The sequence below is a fragment of the Anarrhichthys ocellatus genome, unplaced genomic scaffold, assembly GCF_004355925.1.
Source record: "Anarrhichthys ocellatus isolate YVR2014 unplaced genomic scaffold, GSC_Weel_1.0 scaffold1, whole genome shotgun sequence".
In the NCBI taxonomy this organism is placed as follows: domain Eukaryota; kingdom Metazoa; phylum Chordata; class Actinopteri; order Perciformes; family Anarhichadidae; genus Anarrhichthys; species Anarrhichthys ocellatus.
Window position 1 is genome coordinate 8,779,691 of NW_022280031.1, and position 22,273 is coordinate 8,801,963.

Below are 22,273 nucleotides of genomic sequence, written 5' to 3' on the forward strand. Positions count from 1 at the left end.
TTTTCATTGTAGCGATTTATTGGTTTTCTCCCATGTGAAGGCCATCCACAACTAGATAACAGAGTACTCAAGTTGGGAGTTACACCCTGAAATCTCAGTAAAATATACAGAGGAGACAGTTTTTTTCACATGAAAAGCTGCAACAGAGCACTTCCTAAAGACAAACATTTTTCCAAACATTTCACTGAAACGTGTTTAGAAATGTCAAACCATTTTTTCCCAGTAATTTCATCCAAAAGAAACAAGGACACACTCAAACTGAATTGGATTCTAGTGTTTGATATTTCTAAAGTCAAAAGTTGTAAAATGCACTTTCAAATTGTATACATTTGCATAAACCTAAGATGGAAATCTTACTGTAAAATGTAAACTTTCATGTCAGAGTGCAAATAGTTTAAAGCCATTTTAAGACGACACAGCAGGTATTGCTCGGGAAAATAAAATCAATTAGCAAAAGGGGAAAATATCGAAGTCTGTGTGTGGATACAGTTTTCAAGTTGTAAAAAGATAAACATTAAATGAAAATCTCCATTTTTAAAAACATTATCTATAAAGAGACAGATGCAGTGACATCTTTGTACCATTGTGCTAAAGTGAAAATAATAAAAATACCTTAATTATGTGGGCGGTGTCATTTTTCTTCTCTTCATCATATATTATGTGATTAATTTACTAGACACACATAATTATTTCCGTTTCTGGTGTTTCACAGAGATTGTTAGTGGCTTCAGATGTGAGCAGTATCGGACGTCTCATTTCAATGCACACTGACAATATTTCAGAGACAGCAAAAGCAAAACTTGGCGCTGAAACAATCAATTGACTGGTTGATCAACGGAAAATGAATTGACCGTTAATTAAAATTTTACAAATTCATCAAGCAAAAATGTCATTTGATATTTTCTGGATTCAGCTTCTGAACCGCGACGGATTTGCTGCGACAATTAAATATCTTTGGGTTTTAGACTGCTGATCAGAAAAAAACAAGCAAAATAAATACGTCAGCTTGGGCTCTTGAAACCTTCGCTATGCTCTGAATAATTATTATAAAAAAATTATAATCAACCGTTTAATCAAAAATGAAATAAATCTTTAGTCGCAGATGTAGTGAAAAGATACATTTGCTAAAGACTTTAACGCTCAGAGACTGAAAGATCAGTTTTTTCCTGTGCTTGGAAACTGTTCATATCAACACTATTCTATTGATGTATTTGACCTTTCAGTTGTTTGTTATATTCTCTGGCTCGTTAAACCGAAACATGATACTACTGTAATACATCCGTCATGATACATGCAGCTCAAAATGTACTTTTTATTGCACCCACAATAGTGACCTGAGGTCGATTCTCAATCATTTGGGATCTTCAAGATAACATACAGTACATAAATGTTATACTAGACTCTGTAAACTATATAACTACTACTATACACATGCTTTTGAGTTTACTAAACTGAAATGTAACACATTTTAAATCATGATCATATTTTGAATAATAAGGTTTTTATATCAGTGAACTGTCTGCTACACTCTGGACAGGATAGAAAAATAGTCTTATTAATTGCATAAAAGGTTTAAAGCACCTGTTAGATATTTTTAAACAAGTAAATTATGAAACAATGTCTATTATGCAAAAGAGCTCTTGCAGGCACACGCATACGTAAAACAAACACGCAATCATCCGAGTATTCTTGCACTTGCATCAGCTGAAGATGAACATGGATAATTTCAGGCTTTGCTGGTTAATGAGAAATTAAGCCAATACTGACAGCGGACGGGTTTCAAGTGGAGAGGCTTGTGTAGAGTGCTCATGTTAAAACTTCCATAATTTTACAATAGTTAGTACTTCATTAAAATAACTAGAAGTGTGCTAAACTCAACTCATGACAGAGAAGATAATCCAAGAGGCCTGCTAATATTAGTAGTGTGTAAGACTAGATTTCAAAGAAGCAATCGATGCTACTGGTGCATGAGCACATGGTGTGTATGCAGCTGCATATGACACGTAGATGTGGATAAATGTCACCATACGCAAGAGAAGAAGCTATGCATGACCACACATGTTCCTGAAGACGTGTATGCGTGGTTATGCGTGAACACTTTGGGCTACACTGGGATGAAATTTCACTCTGTCAAACACCCAAGCAGGCCCACAGAGCGGCACCTTGACATTAAGCGGGACACAGGTTACCGCCGGACCCACAGGGGGCTGCAATGCAATACTTCTTCAGGATGGGGTTGAATTGGGAGGCCGTACCAGCGCCGGCCTCTCTGGGTGGGAAAGGCTTCATGGTGGAGAGGATCAGCGCCAGGCAGTCTGCCACGTTCTTGTTTGGGGCACAGGCCAGAGCCGGAGTGTGGCCTGCAGAGGGCCAACAGGGAAGAAGTATCCTACAGTGCCACTCAGGAACGTTTTTTGACAGGAAACTCTGACCGCTTTGATATTGTATCATAGAAATATAATTATTCCCGCTTACCTTCCTCGTCTATAGCCATGACTGCAGCTCCTCGGCTCAATAACACCTGCACTACAGTTGCCAGGCCTTTCCTTGCTGCAATGTGAAGGGGCCTGCATGAGAGAGAACGATATCTCTTTAATAACCCATAAATCCCATGCAGTGTTACTGATGCCAATGGGAGTCGAGTCAATACTGTAAACATGGAAAAGTTTATTCTCATTAATATCAGGGTGCCTTCTTAAAAGGTACAAAACCTACTATTGATATTCAGTCATAACGTAGGAAAAATATTCACCAGCATCATCACAAAGAATTTCCTTTTAATAATACATTTTTTCTCACAATGTTATGACTTCATTGTCTAAATCTTCATTGTAGCCGTTGTATCCTTTTTCCAGGTTACAGTTCTGATAGAAAACACTGATATTTTAATGCTCTGCACTATTAAGCTGTATAATCTATCGAGCAACACATTCAGTACATCTCACTAAAATATATTCTTTGAATGCATAATGTGTCTTAATACTAAACTTCAGAATCCATACTGGTTGATCTGCTTATTCATAAAAAGTATTTTCAACATTTCACAGTTTTGATTAGTTTGTATTCTTAATTGGCAGCATGGACGACGAACCCTTTTAAGACTCACATTTGGAGAGCGCTGTTTGACGCATTTATGAGGGAGCAGTCGCTGATCTCTCCGAGGATCAACAGAGCACACATCTCATGACCCTGCAGAGTAGAACACATTGGACAATATAGATAAAGCACATTATCACTTAGAACAAACTTCCTGGAAATGTAATAAAATCTTTATGCATGTGTGTAATAAAACACACATGCATACGTTATTACTGTGCCACGACGTGCATGCAGTACATGCAGTTGTGTATGTGTATGTGACCTTGCTGCAGGCTAAGTGAAGGGCAGTGTTATTATTGACATCCACCAGGGTCAGGTCAGGCTTCGCTTTGTGGAGCAAGAACTCTGAAATGCAGAAAATAAGACACCTTTCACAATGAAGAAGAAGAAGAAACATTCCTTTATTAGTCCCACAGTGGGGAAATTATTCTCTGCATTTGACCCATCCCTGTATATATAGGGAGCAGTGGGCTGCCCATGCAGGCGCCCGGGGAAATGAACAAGTACCTTTAGATTTCAAACATGATCGACTGCAAGAGGGAAGTAGAATTATACGGCGTATTAAAAGGTTCGGGGGACTATGAGGGGCACAACAACAGTTTGCATGTCCAAAAAGGAGACAGTCTCAACTCATCAAGTATGATTGAGTTGTTGAAAATAAAATATTAGAGAGGGAAGATGGATAAAAGAGGGACTTTGTTGAGTATATTTTGCAGAAAACATAATGTAGTTTTGTCCTCTTAAGCTAAAAATGGTCCTGATGTGTTTTACGGTTTTTCCAGGTGTAAGGGTGACACATTCTAAAGACACTGACTACATGCATTTCAATCACATACCAACAGCCATAGTCTGTCCACAGTCAGCAGCAACCATCAAAGCAGAGCATCCACAATGATCCACAGCATTGGCTTCTGCTCCCTGGGCCAGGACCAGCTGGAGCCCAGCAACATTTCCTGAATAAGCAGCTGCATGCAGCGCTGTCCTGCACTCAAATAACAGACATGAAAATGCAGCTAAATTGATAATCTTTCTGCATGCTATGAAAAGGTCTTTCTTGTACCTTTCAAGATAAAAAAAAATGATGCAAGTTTACACAGATTTTACAGAGTACACTTGAGGTTTGGATTAAATAAGGATTTAATGACAATATTTTACACATCATACAATATCATTACCTTTTCTTTTTATTTGCATGAAAGCAAATGGATCAAATGGACGGCAATAAGAGGTTAAGTTGCATATGTACGAACAACTAATGCTTATACATACACATATGCAACTTAATAGATCCGTTATGATAAGTAGAGCTCAGCTCAGAGCAGAACCCACCTTCCTTTGGCATCGCTAACGTTAACAAGTTTTGGACCGACGGTCTTCACCAGAAGTGCAGCAGCAACATCATGTCCATTAACACTGCGTAGGACAGAGGACACGCACAGCATTAAATTATAGCAGTATTGTTTTTAATATATAATAAACATATGTATGTTTATACTTTTACTACAGTACTCACAGAGCACAGTGCAATGCGGTGTAGAGATTTCCCTCCTGGTTTCTAAAAAGTTTGTTTTCAAGTAAAATGTGTAAACATCCTTCACGGCCTACAGACACAGGAAACAAATGGACAAATGATTAATATTCAAATCTTTGTAAAATGATGGTAATACAGTATCTTAATATGCAAATGTTCAAAAAGAAAGGCACGTGTTTACAGCTACTACAAGGAACTTTTAACTGGTTATGAAACAGACTCAATGTAATACTGATGCCACTATATACGAGCTACATAAGCAATAGAGAACATCAGTGAGAAGTTTGGCTATTCCTATATAGTGATGGTGGATATTCTTAATGCCTGTCATCGGGTCTGATTCCCTGCAACATCAGACGAAACCATTTGAGGCATGATGGTTCACCAGCAGCTCCAGCTAAGAAGGAAATGTACGCAGATCCAGCAACAGCAGCTCGTTTGCAGCAGAATGACCTGGAGCTCACCGCCTGCTTCCTGGGAGCAAACACAGACACCACGCTGCCGGAGGCCCAGGCCGTGTTGCTGGGCCCGCTCGAGAGAAGGGAGTCACGGGGGAACAAGAACCAGGACTAAGCCGGACAGACTTTTCAGACCCTGCGGCAGTAAAATGGGAGGTTTTCTAAAGGGAATCTGGTAGCTACAGACCATTAGCAGTGAAGCTCAGTGCTTTTCTCCACAGGGACCACCAAGATAAACACAAATGAAAGTTCCTTGTAGTAGCTTTAATCGAAGAGAAATGAGTCAAAAGCAAAAATAATGCTATGGATAAAAACTATTGAGAGACTGCGCTGGTGCGGCTATAAAAGTATCCATTCATACATGTTTTTGTCACCAAGTTCTATCTGTATTCATGTCCATGTTTTCTCTATTCATTACTGAACCAAACAAGTCATGTGTTAGAATTACTTAAGCACATTCGACATGAATTCTTGCCCTGCTGTCTCACCGTGGTGGGCAGCCCAGTGGGTGGGTGTGTAGCCTCTGAAGTCCAATATGGAGTCTAGAGGGTCAGCTTTCATAGCAGCCTTTAGCAAAGTTCGAAGTAGCTCCGTGTGCCCGCGGGACGCTACAAGGTGCAGCGGGGTCCTTCCCTGAGAATTTCTACACAGAGGAGAGGCCCCATGTTCCAACAGAGCAGATACACAGTCCTGACTGCCCAAAATGGCCTGCAGCAGGAAGACACAAAATATAATTTAAGAGACAAAAAAAAACATCTGGAAAATCCAGGACTCTGTAAAGGGACATTAAGTGACATGGAACATGTACACACTCAATTACAGCAAGTACACTTACAGCTCTGTGTAATGCAGTGAAGCCCTTTTTGTCTGCAGCGTCTGCCTTTGCTCCTTTCTCCAACAGGATGTGGACACAGTCTGTGTGACGGCCCAGAGCTGCCAGCATGAGCGCCGTCCTGCATTTCGTCAAAAAAAGAAAACAGAGGAAGAAGAATTGACTGCTGTGAAGATAATTCTCTGGTCGTGTCAGAAAAATATAAATTGGTTGGATTTTCGGTGGGTCGAGTGACCCGACTGCATTACAAGTCTGCAGCTTTCAGAGAAAATGTGTCAGGGATTCTAATCCAATACGCTTAATGTTAAATTTAACGAATATCTCCTCACGGTCTGCTAATGTTCATGCTCGTACACTAAACAGGGGAAAGGCCACGGATATATAAAGGCAGTGGGTGCGAGAGGGACAGTAAATCTAATCTATTTTAAGTATTTGTTTGAGGGTGCTGAGTGGGTCATTTATAAGTTCTCTCTCTGACTCCTACACCTCTGTCTGTAACGAGCATTAAGTCATTGTTTTATACTACTTTTGAAAGACAATATAAACATTTTATTAATCATTTCATACAGCATTCAACAGCATTTTATATTCTTTCATGTCACAACAAGACAAATTATTTTAATCTCAAATTAACAGCAATGTATGTAAATGCTGCACATGTCAGGTGTTTACCTAATTAACCAATAATAACAAAATCAGAGTATAAACTAGGAGGGGACTCACTGTCCCTGTGTATCTGGACTGTCGACGATGTCGGCACTTTGTTCCCCGCTGACCAATAAAAGCAGACAGTCCATTTGGCCCTCAGCAGCTGTAAAAGGAAATTGTCAAGTCAAAAATATCAGTTCAGAGAATAATTACAAAGATGATAAAGTAATAACATAATTTTAAAATTAAAATTAAAATCTTCTCAACCATAACACATTCTGGTTTATTCTCATAACAGTGTCCATCAAATCTTCAACACCACACGAAAACCAAATCGATACTGTATATTTGTACAAATTCTTTAAAAATTCCAGGATCCAACACACACACACACACGCACACACACACACACACACACACACACACACACACAAACACACACACACACCTGCAGCATGGAGAGCCGTCCACCTGTGCTTGTGCTCCTTCAGTGTGTAGGAGGCTTGATGCTTCAGCAACACCTCCACACACGTGGAAAAACCTCTCTGAGCAGCCAGGTGGAGGGCAGTTCTGCCCTCAACGTCCCGCACATCCAGACTCACTAACGTCTCACAGAGCAAGCACAGTGCCTCACAGTGACCATAATACGCCTGTAACAGCAGAATGAATAATAACAGTAGAGTCAAAGGTATGTGGTCTTCATGTAGAGGTCAGGTCTTTTCCAGTGTAATAATTGCCATCATGTGCTACTCACAGCTAAGTGCAAAGGACTGACTGGAATATTACTCTCAACCTCTTCTAGACAGTTGAACGAGATCTCCAGGAGCTGCAAGAGTGGGAGAGGAAAAAGAAAAGTTAAACTGGTCGTACCTGGCAATTGATTTAAAAGGAGAAAAATCAAAGACACCACTGACCAGTTCGAGGTGCTGTTTGTTCCCATAAGCTGCTGCATAATGGACGGCACTGTAACCCTTACTGTTCTTCAGGGTTGGGTTTGCTCCGTTGTCGAGCAAGAAGTCTAAACACCTGAACACACAGAGCACAACATTAACAGTCCTCTCTGGGTTTTATTCTTCTTCCAGCAACAAGAATTTATCAAAGAAAATTATTTTATAAACATTCACTTGGCTCTTCTGTGTATTGTTATTGCGTTTATTGGTCTTTAAATATCAAGTATAGCAAAGAAAAATTCATTTGAAATACGATTTTAGATCAAAATCAAGCTTTTGAAGTGTCCAAAGAGTTTACAAATGTTTACATCCAACATAACAAAGGTCTGATTTTCTTTTTATTTGATCTCATAGTTGCACAGGTTTAATTGTGACTTTTTCCTGATCTTTGTTTTGCTCTTTTACATTGTTTTTGCACAATAGAACACATCTATTGTAAAGATAAAGGTGTATCTACTTTATGATTAAGAACATGTGTGATATGATACAGATAGGGGTCTTACAGAGAGGCTTCCTGTTGCTTTTCATCACAGTGGTCGGGCTCAGGGTTTGTTTCCCTTCAGTGGAAAGAAAAACGGACTCTTTTAGAACTGTCTTGAATGAACTCGAGATTAACAAACAAACCCTTCACAGGATGTTGTCCTCGCAGAGTAAAATCAGTGAGAAATTAAAATGACAGTAAACGCTCTCTCTCTCTCTCTCTCACCCACAAAAGGTGTGTGAAGCAGCAGCGTAGTGCAGAGGGCTGCAGCCCGTCAGATCCAGCTCATTGACCTCAGCGCGGGCTCTCACCAGGGAGATTGAGCATTGGCTGTTCCCGTTAGCTGCAGCATAGTGCAAAGCAGATCTGCAAGGTGCAACAGGGAACAGCTGTGTTATCAGGTAACAGCAAAGCGGAGTCAAAAGTCTTAGTTCAAGGTATTCAGCACTGCTTACCTTCCCAAATGATCTTTAGCATCCAGTTCGGCAGCGGCACTATTCAACAGCAAGTTCAGACAGTCAACATTTCTGTCACGAGAGGAAATAAGTAGTCAGCAGTGTTTCAAGAAAAGACACGACATTTGAACATATAATACTTTCAAAATGCTGGGAAAAAAAAATGATAGTGTATAATTTATTACTGCATTTTCTTACCATATGAAATTACATTTATTGTTTGTATTAATTGACAAAAATGAACCAGAAGTGAAGAAAGAAATACTGATGGTAAAACAGTAAGATGAGATATAAGCTTTACAATTGATTTCCTGATGACCAGAATCCCCAAAAAACTATGGAGAAATATAATTTTCACAACAGGCAGACCTTCGTAAAATATTGACAAGACTGAGACATGGAAAATAATCTTTTGAACTGTGTAGATGATGGGACTCACACTGTGCGAATATCTTTAACTATGATCAGTTGAGAAAGATACAAATGCAGATTTGTACCAATAAGTCAAAATGCTGAAGTAAACATAACTCTGTGTGTGTGTGTGCGCGTGTGTGTGCGTGTGTGCGCGCACTCACCCTCCAGAGGCAGCTGCATGCAGACAGGTCCTTCCGTGGTCGTCTAAAATGTTTATGTCATCCCCAGCTGACGGCACCTGAGACGGCAGGATGTAAAACTGGCCTAAACGATACACAACCAACAATAACGGTTTGTTAAGTGGAAACATTTTGAGTTGTGTCATTTATTAAAATGTAAAAAAAAAAAAAAAAAAGGGGGGAGGATAAATTGAGGACCACAGTTTAATGCCTCAAACAGATTCTCACCATTGGACAGTAACTTTCGACAACAGTCTGGAAAACCATAGAGCGCCGCCAAATGCAGTGGAAGCATCCCATGAATCCCCTGTCTTTAGAGATCGTTACAAAGAGTATTTCCTTTAGTGTGTGCTGAGGTGGGAACAACTTTCTGTATAAAATTGGGATTTGTTGGTTTGGATATTGAAGTATCAACAGTGAGTTTGCTTCTTAACATTTTGTCAAGAGGAAGCAGACTATTACAGGATCATGTGTAATAATTGAGTCTGCATGCATGTGTATCAATGGTTTTCTCTTGCAGCGTAACTGCAAAAAGACTGGTTTGGCCGGTCTTACCTGGTCTTATCAGCACCGTTTGTCAGCAGAGTGCTGATGAGCAACTCCTGACCATATCTGGCAGCGACATGAAGAGGAGTGTTTCCAAACATATCAGCACAGTCAATCTCCCCCCCTGTGCACAGAGACAAGATGGGAATTGAGGACGTGCTCTGATATCTGAAGTCAGAATATACTGGGAGGGCACATGTGTTACAAGACGAGGAATGGGGGGGGTGTAAATGCGCTACCATTTTGGATCAGAATCTGGGAGCCTGTGAAGCGCCCGTACATAGCAGCAACATGCAGAGGACTCTTCCCTTCTTTATTCTGTTAAACAGAGAAAAAGTAAAACGACATGTTTAGTTAAAAGAATTGCATAAATTATGATAATCTGCACATTTTTCATTTAAGATGAATTATGAAATAAAGATTTATTCTTCTTGTTCTTTTCAAATCCACTCAATAAAAACGATCTCTTTACCTGCACGTTGACGTCAGCCCCGTTGTTGATGAGCAGCTCGAGACACAGCACCCCGCTGGAGGAGGCGGCAGACAGGTGCAGCGGCATGCTGCCGTGGTGGTTGGGCTGATTGATGTTGGCGCCACAGTTCACCAGCTCAGTGGCCACAGCATCCTGCCCCGTGTGGCAGGCCATGTGGAGCGCCGTGTTCCCAAAATTGTTCGGTTCATCAATCTGAGACACGGAGGAGGAAAACGATCGATGAGTATACACTGAAGTTCATTATCAGTGTCAAGAGTCAAGAGATTTTGAAACTTATATTAGCTTTAGCTGTGAGTTGAGTGTAGAGATGAATTATGTGACCAGATGTTGGTGACATCAGCAAAAAGCACATTACTGATGAGGCTGCAGCATGATTAGTGACATGATCCAGGACCAACATGAAACCAAGGCTGGAGCTCTGCAGGATGCCATGTTATTGAGGACTAATCTTATATCAAACCACGTGAAACTACAGACTGCTGGGTTTCTGTAATTGAGCAGGATGTTTCCTGACATCTTCATTCTGACTTTAAAGCAAAGACAATCGTATAGAAATAATCTACAAAACCCTTTACAGCCGAACAGACAGTACAGACAATACATGACAGCTGTCATAATATATTAGGATTTGAGTTTCCTTAGAGCCACTTTACCTCCGCCACCAGCCTCAATAGATATTTGACCAGGTCTAACTGTCCATTGGCAGCTGCAGCATGGAGCGGAGTGTAACCACATTTGTCTTTGCAGATCACATCCGCATTGTGAGACACCAGCAGCTTCACAACCTCCACATATCCTGAAAGAAGAGCTTAACATTTACTACAAGTCTCTGCCATGCACACACATCACTGCACACCAATCTCTCCTGTTTGCAGACTGTAGCACAGTTAGCGTACAAGACAATTTTTATAAACACTTCACCAGATTTTGACCCTGTTAAGATAGACTTTTTTTTGTCAACGACCAGTCTAACTTAAATAGACTGAGGTTGTGCTGATAAGCCAAGCCAGTCATATATTGTTAACAGAAATTGGACCGCTGTATGTTGTGGCAAATTAGGGGGAAAAGCCAAGCAGACACAGCACAGCAGGTTGGGGGAGGTGATAGAGGGAGTATACTATCCAGTGCAGGTGCTGCAGCCACTAGGCACGTGGCAGTGGTCACACCTGCAGCCCATGAGCTAATTAGAATGAGCATATGTTCACAGGGCTGTGAAGCAGCACAAGCTGGCAGACTGGACAGAAGAATACGAGGATCTCCTGAACCTCTTGAGAGGGGCTGCAGCAGACAGGAGGTAATTCAGCGGACTCACCTCTCTCCTCTGCCCAAACAGGACGGAGGAATCGTCTCACACTGGGTGTAGACTGAAGGCCAAAGATCCCGACCGGGAGGAATCTTGTGTTGAGTTTGAACCTATTCCCCTTTACCCTACCCTGTTTATTAAAGGACATTTTTGTTACATGGTTACTGTCTCTGAGTCACCTGTTTTATCTCTGAATCTTGCTTCCACGTCCCCCGGGTTGCCACATTGTCAAAAATGTTTATACGAGTCTATTTTAGAGCTGCAACGATTAATCAAATAGTTGCCAACTATTAAATTAATCACAACCTATTTTGATATTCAATTAATTGAGTATTTGTTTGAGGAAAAAAAAGTCTAAATTCTCTTATTCCAGCTTCTTAAATGTGAATACTTTCTGGTCTCTTTCCTCCTCTGTGACAGTTAGTGTAATATCTTTCTTTAGTCGTGGACAAAACAAGACATTTGAGGACGTCATCTTGGGCTTTGGGAAACTCGAGTCGACATTTTTTTAGACCAAATAACTAATCGATTAAACAGAAAATAATTTACGGATTAATGACAAGAGAATGACACCACTCACCGAGGTATGCAGCCCAGTGGATCGCCTGCCTTTCCGTCTCATCTTTGGCACTCACATTGGCACCTTTGCTCAGGAGCAGGTTTACCATCTGCAGGAACATAATAAGTGGGTCAACCAGTGCATCTATCAGCTCATCTCGTTTCTATCGATGCCTACAGTCCAATGGATTGTGTCTTTTGTCTTTACAAGAGTCTCGTAACATCCTTGAACACTTACTAAAATGGGGCTCTGGTTATATTTTGGCTACGCAGAGGAGCAAATATTGTGTGAACCACAGTTAATATATTGTTAGACAAATGCTTTTTCCCCATAGTGCTGCAACAACTGCCAACACACAAGAAAGCTTCCCAAAGTCATCATTCACTTTCCTAAAGCAAATCTTCTTTTCAGCATCAAACATAGCTTTGATGTTTTACTTTACATCAGGAGGAAGACTTTGGTTAATACTATCAACGTTACCTCTCCATGACCGCTGTGCGCTGCGTGATGCAGTGGTGTCCTTCCCGCCTTGTCGGCAACATCCAGACTGCACACGTGTGGTATCAGAGCCTTAGCGCAGCCCGTGGCCCACTTTGAAGCTGCCATGTGTAAAGGTGTATGCCAGTGCTTGTCCTGTGTGTTGACCTTTGCACTGTGCATCAGTAGCAGCTCCACGGCTTTCTGAGGAAAAATTCAAAGACGTTACAATCTGGTGGTTAAGTCCTGAGAAAGCTCCTTCTCCCTCTGTGTTTTGAGATAGTAGCATACTTCATTTCGAGAGGCAGCTGCTCGATGTAAAGGAGTCAGCAACCCCTGGTCCTTAGCGTTGACATTCGCACCTGTGACAGAAAGCAGAGTGAGTCATTCATTTATGAGTGTTTGGATAACGTTCAGTTCCTCTGCACTTGATTGACTCATTGTTATAATTACTAGAAAGGCTGATTAATTAAAAAAATCTCGTGTATGTAGATCATGATGAGCTTTCCACTTACTGACATATTTCAAAGAGAGATTAAATGGGTTTTCTACCTGAAGTAATAAGTAGGTCCATAGTGCGGACATCGCCCAAATAAGCAGCAGCATGAAGTGGTGTGCTTTGGTCTTGGTCCTGAGAGGAAAGAAAAACACGTTCCTCTATTTTATCAGCTTAACATTGCGTAACATTCAATATTTTTTGTTATATTGTGACTCCAAATGTTTGCGCAGTTAACGTGCACTTTCATCTTTCTTCAACTATTGCCCAGAATATTTGATTGACATTTTTTTAATTAACTAGCAGTAACCAAAAAACATACACAAGTTTGAATTTACAATTGAAGAGAAGCTGTGCTGACAACCAAGGAAGCCACGGTGAGTAGCCTACATCACAGATGCAGCTGAACAAGCTCAATAAATATCTTAATAATATAATGCATGAAAATTTGACAGCTGAACTTGCAAAAAAAAAAAAAACCATTACCAGTGAATTGACATCATCATTATGGTTCAACAAAAATGTCACTTCTTCTGCGTTCCGGTTGAAGATAGCCTGGACCAATGGAGACTGAAAGAGAGACGTGACATTCAAAACAGACAAAGGGCAGCATGAAAAATTTGATTCAGGTCATTATGTTTTCTGTGATAAATAGTTTTGCACACAGCATCAAAACCCTTAGAAGCAGCGATTAAACAGTTTCAACTGAACAGCTTTCATCAGAAAACTTGTTTAAAAACCCACTGGGATCATAAATACAGTCACGCATTTCTGAGATGCCAAAAGAATGTTACATGAGTAAAGAGTAAGGGAAACGCCTCTGATCATGCACAATGTTATCATGCTAACTTTGCCTATGTTTGATAATGCTGAGTCTGATCATGTTACCTTTGACTGAATGAATCCTGGCCTGATTACCTAAACTAAGGATTTGTTTCCTACATGGATGTGGGGAAGACATGCAAGTTCCTAACTAAAAGAAGCAACCAGAGAAGGTATGACCAGGCTAAAGTATAAAGAGAGAGAACAACTCAGACCGGTCCTTCTCTGTTGCTGCACATTTAAACCCAACACTTGTCCTGTGTACTAAGCTTTGAGCATTAAAAATGTGAGATTTTTGTATAATATTGTCTTGAGAACAATATTTTGCTTGTAATGATGCAACCTGCTTCGGTAAAGATAAGGACATCACGTTCAATTTAAAGCATTTATATTGAATTAGCATTTATTTGACTAAAGAACGTTATTCGTTTGCGTCACGCAAAGGTCCTGCACTTTCTGGATACTTAGAAAATGTTGCAATGACTTTGCAAGCTTTGTGATTAACATATAACGTAAATCAAAGGCATACAGAAGAGGAATGTGGATCCATGTAAAGATCAAAAAGTTTGGAAGGGTTTGGACTCCGTGTACCAGGGAGGCGAATCACAACATTTAAACATCCAACATCCAACTCAAACTTCTAGTTTTACATGGCGAATAATCTGCAACATTAACTAACGTTAGCCTTGTAGCAAACTTTGCTCGACATGTCGCAAACATGACTAGCCAGCAGTCCTAAAAAAAAGTACTGTGAGTTCAACCGTTAAGTTTTATTTACTACCTGGTCCTTGATCTTTCTTAACTCCATGTCCTAATCACTCTGGAAGCTCCCTCATTGAAACTGAGTGTAAAGTTGACTACATGTCACTGTGTAGCAGCTAGTTAGCCTAGCTTTAGCTTAGTTAGCTGCTGATATGTGATGTGTAGCTGGCAGAATATCGCGAGAGAGAAAGTTAAAGAAACGTGATTTGGACGCATTTACGTTGCCAAGTATGTGTCCGTGTATATGATATTTTCTGAATATTAGTATGGTTTTACGGTTGTTGTTTTTTAAGTCATATGTTTATTAAATCAATCTATATGTTACTTTATTGTGAACCTGGCAACATTTCCTCCTCATACATGTACAAGCCTGTATTCATTCATAAAAATATGGACCCGTGCTCCAACGGACAAGTTGTGGTCATGGCAACAATAATTTAATAAAGTATATGGTTAGAGCCAGTGGTGTAAAGTACCGCTATCTAAGTAGGCCTACGCTGTTTAATTTGAAATAGTACAATTTGTATTGTTCACTGACTTTGAGAGAAAGACCGTCAGTAGCACCTGGCAGTACAAACGTAGGGCAAAATCTTGATAGATCAAAACTCATTGACCAATCAGAGCCGTTGTAATAGTGCACATGCGCATTGAGTTTTCTTGAACTTACAGTTGACATGGAAATATACGACTTTGCCAGGATTTAGCTTGACAATGTGCTACTTAGCTACCTTCAAATTTACACACATGGTGTCAGTTTAAAAGCAGATTTAATCGTCAAAACACAACCCTCCCATAAAGTATACCCAGGTAAGGGCGTTTTCATACTTTGATAAGGGTTAGCTGATCCAACCAGACAGCTAACTAACATACCATGGGAACTTGTTAGCTTGATCCCACTAACATAGTAACAGTTAACGTTAGATCGTCTGAGTAGGTGTTTGTGCAGCCGGGTTTCTATCGTCGAGTTGTTTGGTTTGAAGGTGATGGAGGCTGCTCTGGTTCAGCTACAGGGTTGATTAGCGGGCATGTTTATTTTTAAGCGAGTTAGTTGAACTCACATCACCATGTAGCTATCAGGACGAGAGGTCAAACATTCCCAGTTGTGGTTGTTTAGCTCCTAACTAACGTTTCCAAGTTAAATTCATTGACACTGTTTCAGCATTGACTTCTGTCAAACTGCATTCTGATAATTACACCGGTGTGTTGCTCTTAAAGGCAAAACAAAACCCCAGCCTCAAACAGAATTTATTCTGTGATTCATTCCAGTCATCGAGAGCAGTAAATAACAACGTTTTTGTTTCACGTGTCAAAGCTGGAAATCAGAGCATCACCCTGAATATCGATGACGTTATCATCTGATCTATTAGCAAAGATGATTTGATCATCGTCGTCATCATTACAGTTGTTCAGATTCACCATTCAAAACTACAGTATACTACGGTATTCCAGAAATTACAGGTTAGTTTAATTCTAGGATAAGGTTTTCTTTACAGTAATAATTACTGGACCTTGAAAGACTGTACAGTGTTTACATTAATAATTGTGTTTTACACAATGTGTTTATAACCACCCCTCACATACCTTGAATCTGCCTGAACAGGTTGACTGTCTGACTGTAAAGTCAGTTTTAAACAAAATAACTCATGATAAATATGCCACTTGACAGTAGGAAAGGAAAGTGTGATTGGTGCAACCCAAAATGCATATTGAATTTTACTTTAACATCATTTCAAGCATCAGTATGGCTCATTATTTGCATTTGGACATTTGAAACCAATCACTTCAGGCAACACAGCAAGCTCACGGCTCTATGTGAACACATTATGGTTCATTTGTTAGTACTGTGTGCGTGTGTGTGTGTATGTTCTTGATGGACCAGTTTTTAAGTATTAGTAAGAATGTTTGTACTGAGTTGTCACAGACAAAAACATGAGCTAATGTGTTATTATTAATTCAGGAAGAAATTCTAGTTTGTAATGTGGGATTCTTGGTTAACATTTAGAATCTGTTTTCTTTGATTTTTACTTTATTGTTACAGTGTTTAGTTTTTAAGCCTGCAAAGGGCCATAATTGGAGGGCTGTAACATTAGAGATCATGTGCCAGTTTGGGAGTTGTCATAGATTTAGTGATTATTAAAGCTGTTCAGTGCAGATTAGGCCCCTTTTGATGTTCCATGAGGCCCTGGCCTTTTGGGGAAGTCAGATGAATGGATGACGAAATATAGTAGTTTTTTACGAGGACTTCATCATTGGCCAATCCAACTTTACAACATTTGGTAAAGTCAAAAGGAATCCTGCAGTTGATGAAATATGTTTTAATGCCTGAACTTCATGGTGCTGGTGCTGTCATTAAATAAGAGTTTTACCAAACTCTTAGCTGCTGGAAAACTTTGTCTAAATCTCTTTTATCACCACATGCACAGGGTTGCCCATGGAGTTTTACAAGATTAGTGCTGACACATTAAAAGGCAGTTACAAAATCAAGGACTGGACTGCTAGGAGTCACAAGTAGCATAGATAAGCACAATAGTGGAATATAAATAAATAAAGCCAAGTAATTGTTCCTCTGTTGGTGTTCATACTAGTGAGGTGGTGGTGGAAATCTCCTTTTGTAGTCTAAATAAACAGCTCTGTTTTTATGGATCAGAGATTCATCAGGCAAACCTGCAACAGAGTGTCAAGGCTGACTGAATAAACTGTTATTAGAGGGGTGTGTTTACAGGGAGGAGTAGTTTACGTTATGGTGGTATGTGAGACACAAGGTTGTTTGGAGATTAAGGACAGTTGTTTGGACTTGATTAAGTTTGAGAAAAATGATAAGAGCAAGACCAGAAGGACCCTCCATCATCATGTGTGCCTGCTAAAATCTCAGCGGTATTTAGCTGCAGGACAATTTGTTCTAGTTTAGGATGATAGCTGGTTTGTTATTGTCACATCATGAGCACATCATGTCTTTATGAGCTACTATTAGTGAACACAATATTGCAGTATTTAAAAACTCATTTTGTACTCTTTCTAGTGTGTTCACTAACTAACTGTGACGGCTGACCGCAGTCACATGAGCACACATGACAAGTAAGCCGTCTGTCTTAAGACATGCAGAAAACTGAAGTGTCCTGCGGACTAGTAATATCTAACGGGCTTTATCCGGCCCCCAAGACAATTTCATAAGGTCCCCCTTGACATGCTTAAAGGTTACTGTTAAATTTAAACTTTTTTTTGTGGAGTATTACATTTTAAAACAGGGTACCAAAATTTGAACAAAATGTTTGTAAAAGATTTAATATTCAGCAAGCTGCCTCTAAATAAGAAGCGTTTCAACACAAGTCGTAGAGCTATGACATAAATATCACTCTGAACCCGGAACCAAAATATTTCCGTCTAAACCTTAAAGATGGAGCACAGAAAGTTTCATGAGATGTGAAAATGTATACTTTTTTGGTTTAGTAGAGTCGTACAGATCACTGTATTAACTTTTTTCTCTTTTTAAAATCGGTATATTCCTGCCTTGTGGAAAAAAAGATAATTTTTAAATGATATTTTGGGGTATATTGTACAAGAAACAACTCACATTTTGCTCATAACTGATATTGCTCAAATTCTAATCATTTGTTGGACCTTATGACTTTGATAATGCCAATTATTCAGAGCACAATGTTCAGTTGTGCACTAAAGGAAGTGACACTGAAGGAAACTTTGACTGTTGGGAAAGCTGCTCTGTCTGCAGCCTCATATGATCCTTAGTCATGTGCTCTCTGAGGGCCTACGCTCTCTCTCACAGAACACGGTGTTATAAAGTACAGTTCTCCGGCTGGAATCCATTTCATCTTTTGGGTGGTAAATTCAAGAAGTACTAATGTTGTTCTGAAGCTGAGTGTGAGAGGAAGGATGTATGTGGTAGAAGTGAAACTCCGTCGCCAGAGACTCAAGGTTTCTTGTTCAAGGTTCTCGTTCATTTACTGACCTTTCACACGCTGTTAATGTTGCTGAGTCATTTTTATGACTCGTGAATTTTAATGTTGTTTTTAGGGGAAAGGACGACAAAATCTCGCACAGTCATCACTCGTGTCTCTTGTTTAAGTTGCTTATTGTCTTTTTTAGCTCAATGCTTGTTTGTTTCAGAAAGCAAAGCGTCACTTTCCAGATAATTACTGTTTTACCCTCAACATTCACGTCTTTCATGCTAAATTCATATTGTGTAACTTTTGTTGTCTTATTCCAAGGAGGCTGAAATTCATCCCTCAAGTTCCCAGGGATCCCTCAGCCTTCTCTGATGAAGGCCGAGCAAGAAGGAGACCTCCTCGAAGGTAACTGCTTAAGATAACAGAAACATGATCATCGCATTACAGACACACCTGCCATGTTCTGCAACGTTAAAACACTCTTGGCTTTTGGTTAAGGCTGTTATACATTATCCTGTGTCAGTGTGCATGCCGACGGAGCAGTTGTAAAACAATATTAAACATACATTTTCTCTGAAATGTAACCACAGCGCTGTGGTTTAACGTTGGAAAATTCCTACTCTGGCAACATATTCCCAAAAAGGAAGATTTATTGTCTTCATTCTCTGGAATTATTTGAGAATCTAAGTGCTATTAATTGTCATTGCTTCTTTTGTGAACTTTATCACTGCTTGTGTGATGCTGTGTGAATCGTTAAAGGGTAAAAGTCACAACTCTGCAACCCCCCCGAGCACCAGTTTGTGTCGAGGTGTGCGTTTTTTGCTCTTCTCTATTTGCGGGTTAGAGTTAGAAACGCGATGCCAGAATGTCGTTGTGACATCTAATGACACAAACAGGGTTGATTAAGGCTGAGTCACATAAAAGCAGAGTCACTGTTAGGGAACAGTGGACTTTGGGACCAGCAGTGAGTTGGAAATGAAGGAAGGGAACGAAAACTCTAAACTCAGTGAGTAGTACACATTGTTTACTGGTATCATTGATCAGATATGTTGATGATCTTTTGTATTTCCTTTCATTGTGGTCTCATAAAACATGTTTCTTTAAAGTGGACCTAATTGCAGGTTATTACTGTACTACTGAGTGCACACATGTCTTAAACTGAATCACTTATGTAACCGTCTTGAAACTGAGGTTGAATTGCTTTTAGCAGCGAGGTTTTCACCGTGGTTGCTTCTGGTCATTAAACTGCCACAAATGGCTTAATCTTTAAGTGTATTCACGAAAGCTCCTGTACAGACAAGTCTGAGAGACCGGTTTAAACACTTCCCAACGTAAAGAATTCATAAAGCTTTCATTTGTGCTTTGTAAATTCATGAATAAAGCTTGAAATGTCTGGTTTGGTTTATTTTTGAATGGCAGAGTTGTTGATAGTCTTTGCGTATCTGCTGTATCTCTGTTCAAACATGAGAAGAATCTTGTTTTGTCAAATCCAACTTTTGTTTATAACTAAATATTAACGGTGTCAGAAGAAAAGTGTGTGAGTGTTTGAGGATTTGTAGAAAAGCATCAAGTGACACAAATGTTGCAAAAGTCTTAAAGCACAGCAGAGGTCTGGAAATTATTCTTTATTTATGTATTTATATATATTATATATTTATATAACTAATCAGATTTTTAATAATGGCATCAGAGTTGCTGAGAGACTGTATCGGCGTTTGGCAACTGATGGGATGACGTGTTAGTTTTCCAGCGAAGCATAACTTCTTCCTCTTCCTCTTCTCTCACAACTCATTTGAATCTTTCCTCTCTGTGGTTTTGTTAGAGGAGGACTCCCCTCCGGAGAATGGAGTCCAGACAAACCAGTACAGCTCCATCTCTCCTCCTGCCTCCCCGGTGGCCCAGGACGAACCTTTCTCCACATACTTTGAAGACAAGGTGGCCATTCCTGACAATGTCAGCCAGGTACTGTCTCACAGCCGCTGTTTCATAGAAGATAAGTGGAGTTGAAATGTCGGTTCATATGTAATCACATACATGTAGCTGTGATTATCCATTTGAATTATTTGACCCATTACAGTTCATTAGATTTGTTAGATTTTGAGAAGCAAAACACATTTTATTTTATTCCAGATTAATCAAATGAATCATGCTGTTTGTCCGTTCAGGTGTTCAGTTTCCGTAAACTCTGGGCGTTCACTGGACCAGGTTTTTTGATGAGCATTGCTTACTTGGATCCAGGAAACATCGAGTCTGACCTGCAGTCTGGAGCTAAAGCTGGCTTTAAGGTGAAATATAACACTACATCCAAACAAAACATGTTTACTTTGCTTGGTAATGACTATGAACCATTATACAGTTATATCTTTGTTGGTGTCTTTTTGAGCTTTTTCTATTCCATATTTGAAGCAGTGATTTCACAGCTTTTTCTTGTTCTCTTCACACCGATATATATCTTCTCCAGTTTTTCCTAAAAGTGTCATTATTTTTATTTTGATGGTAAAAATGCCCTTTGGTTGTATCGTGTTGTCTGTGTCTTGCTCAATGCAGCTTGCAGTGACACATAATGAGCTGCTGTATATTTCTCTAAGCATCATAAATATATTCATTGTATTATTAAAAAGAATTACCAGTTTTAAATGTCAGCTTTAGAGCATAACGGAGACCAAAATGTATGCAGTGCAGCTACTTTCATTTTATCTGCTGAAGTAAAGCTCCCATATTGTACTGATGTGTACCTCTCTGTCTCAGCTCCTATGGATTCTGCTCGGAGCCACCATCATTGGGCTGCTGCTGCAGAGGTTAGCCGCTCGCCTCGGGGTCGTCACTGGGATGCACCTGGCTGAAGTCTGCAACCGCCAATATCCAACTGTGAGCGTTCACATATCTCAACTTCCCTTTTCTTCTTTCTTTATGCATGGCACTGTATATGTAAGATAAGAATGTCAATAACAGCCCATTTGATTTTCATACTCCTACATTTTGTCAAATGATGAGAAGCCAACATGTAGGATATATCAGAGTCAGTAAAGTTTCAGTTTGTAAAGAGACGAATAAACTCTGCTCAGCTACTCTCTGACAGTGTCTTCAATCTTTTTTCTTTTTCAGGTTCCTCGGGTCATCCTGTGGCTGATGGTTGAGCTGGCAATCATTGGCTCAGACATGCAGGAGGTCATTGGCTGTGCCATAGCGCTCAACCTTCTGTCTGTGGGCAGGTACCGTCTTCACCGCTTGTCCATGGAAAGTGACTGCAAACATTTAAAGAGATGTGAGGAGTTACTGTAGTTCCTCTCTTTCTCCTTCAGGATTCCACTTTGGGGAGGAGTCCTCATCACCATCACAGACACATTCGTGTTCCTCTTTCTCGACAAATACGGTATGGATCCACCATCTTTTACTTGTCAATCAATGTTTAAGAAAGCTGTGCATCCCAGTGTTGATACAGTTTTCATCTACTCACAGGCCTGAGGAAACTTGAAGCTTTCTTTGGCTTTCTCATCACCGTAATGGCTCTGAGCTTTGGTTACGAGGTAATACTCCCTCACAGTTTCCAATATAATTAATAATAAGTATTCCTTGACAGCCGATAGGGTTTTTGCCACAACGTTCATGGCACCATGACATGTTTGACTGTGTTTTCTCTGTAGTATGTGATGGTCAAGCCAAACCAAGCGGAGCTGCTGAAGGGGATGTTCGTACCTTACTGTGCCGACTGTGGGCCTGTGCAGCTGGAGCAGGCAGTGGGAATCGTGGGAGCGGTCATCATGCCCCACAACATCTACCTGCACTCAGCGCTGGTCAAGGTTAGAGGAATATTTGTTTTATCCAGAGAAACGTGGATCTGTCTAGTTAGAAGTAAGCTTGAATCA

General features: G+C 40.0%; 2 protein-coding genes across 8 annotated transcripts in view; one reads left to right on the forward strand and one right to left on the reverse strand.

Moving 5' to 3' along the window:
- ankrd52b (ankyrin repeat domain 52b) lies at positions 1–14,658 on the reverse strand. The gene is made up of 28 exons (XM_031845871.1): positions 14,525–14,658; positions 13,408–13,491; positions 12,978–13,056; positions 12,717–12,787; positions 12,429–12,629; positions 11,970–12,057; positions 10,740–10,882; positions 10,066–10,278; positions 9,833–9,911; positions 9,603–9,717; positions 9,276–9,358; positions 9,030–9,132; positions 8,455–8,526; positions 8,225–8,365; positions 8,022–8,075; positions 7,483–7,594; positions 7,323–7,394; positions 7,017–7,218; positions 6,644–6,731; positions 5,924–6,041; positions 5,577–5,796; positions 4,613–4,700; positions 4,429–4,512; positions 3,936–4,081; positions 3,362–3,444; positions 3,107–3,189; positions 2,476–2,567; positions 1–2,360 (listed from the first exon to the last, which is right to left on the reverse strand). The coding sequence occupies exons 1-28, from the start codon at positions 14,549–14,551 to the stop codon at positions 2,170–2,172; spliced, it is 3,132 nt and encodes a 1,043-aa protein (XP_031701731.1). The 5' UTR covers positions 14,552–14,658; the 3' UTR covers positions 1–2,169.
- LOC116383383 (natural resistance-associated macrophage protein 2-like) overlaps positions 13,835–22,273 on the forward strand; it is a 15,235-nt gene continuing 6,796 nt past the window's right edge. For 2 of the 7 annotated variants that reach the window (XM_031847216.1, XM_031847646.1), the window contains exons 1-9: positions 15,174–15,312; positions 18,729–18,812; positions 20,230–20,369; positions 20,573–20,692; positions 21,156–21,275; positions 21,513–21,619; positions 21,710–21,780; positions 21,867–21,934; positions 22,052–22,207. In XM_031847216.1, coding sequence (XP_031703076.1) covers positions 18,779–18,812; positions 20,230–20,369; positions 20,573–20,692; positions 21,156–21,275; positions 21,513–21,619; positions 21,710–21,780; positions 21,867–21,934; positions 22,052–22,207 — 816 coding nt within the window. In that variant the 5' untranslated portion in view covers positions 15,174–15,312; positions 18,729–18,778. The other 5 variants (XM_031847478.1, XM_031847396.1, XM_031847309.1 and 2 more) reach the window with 5 other exon arrangements.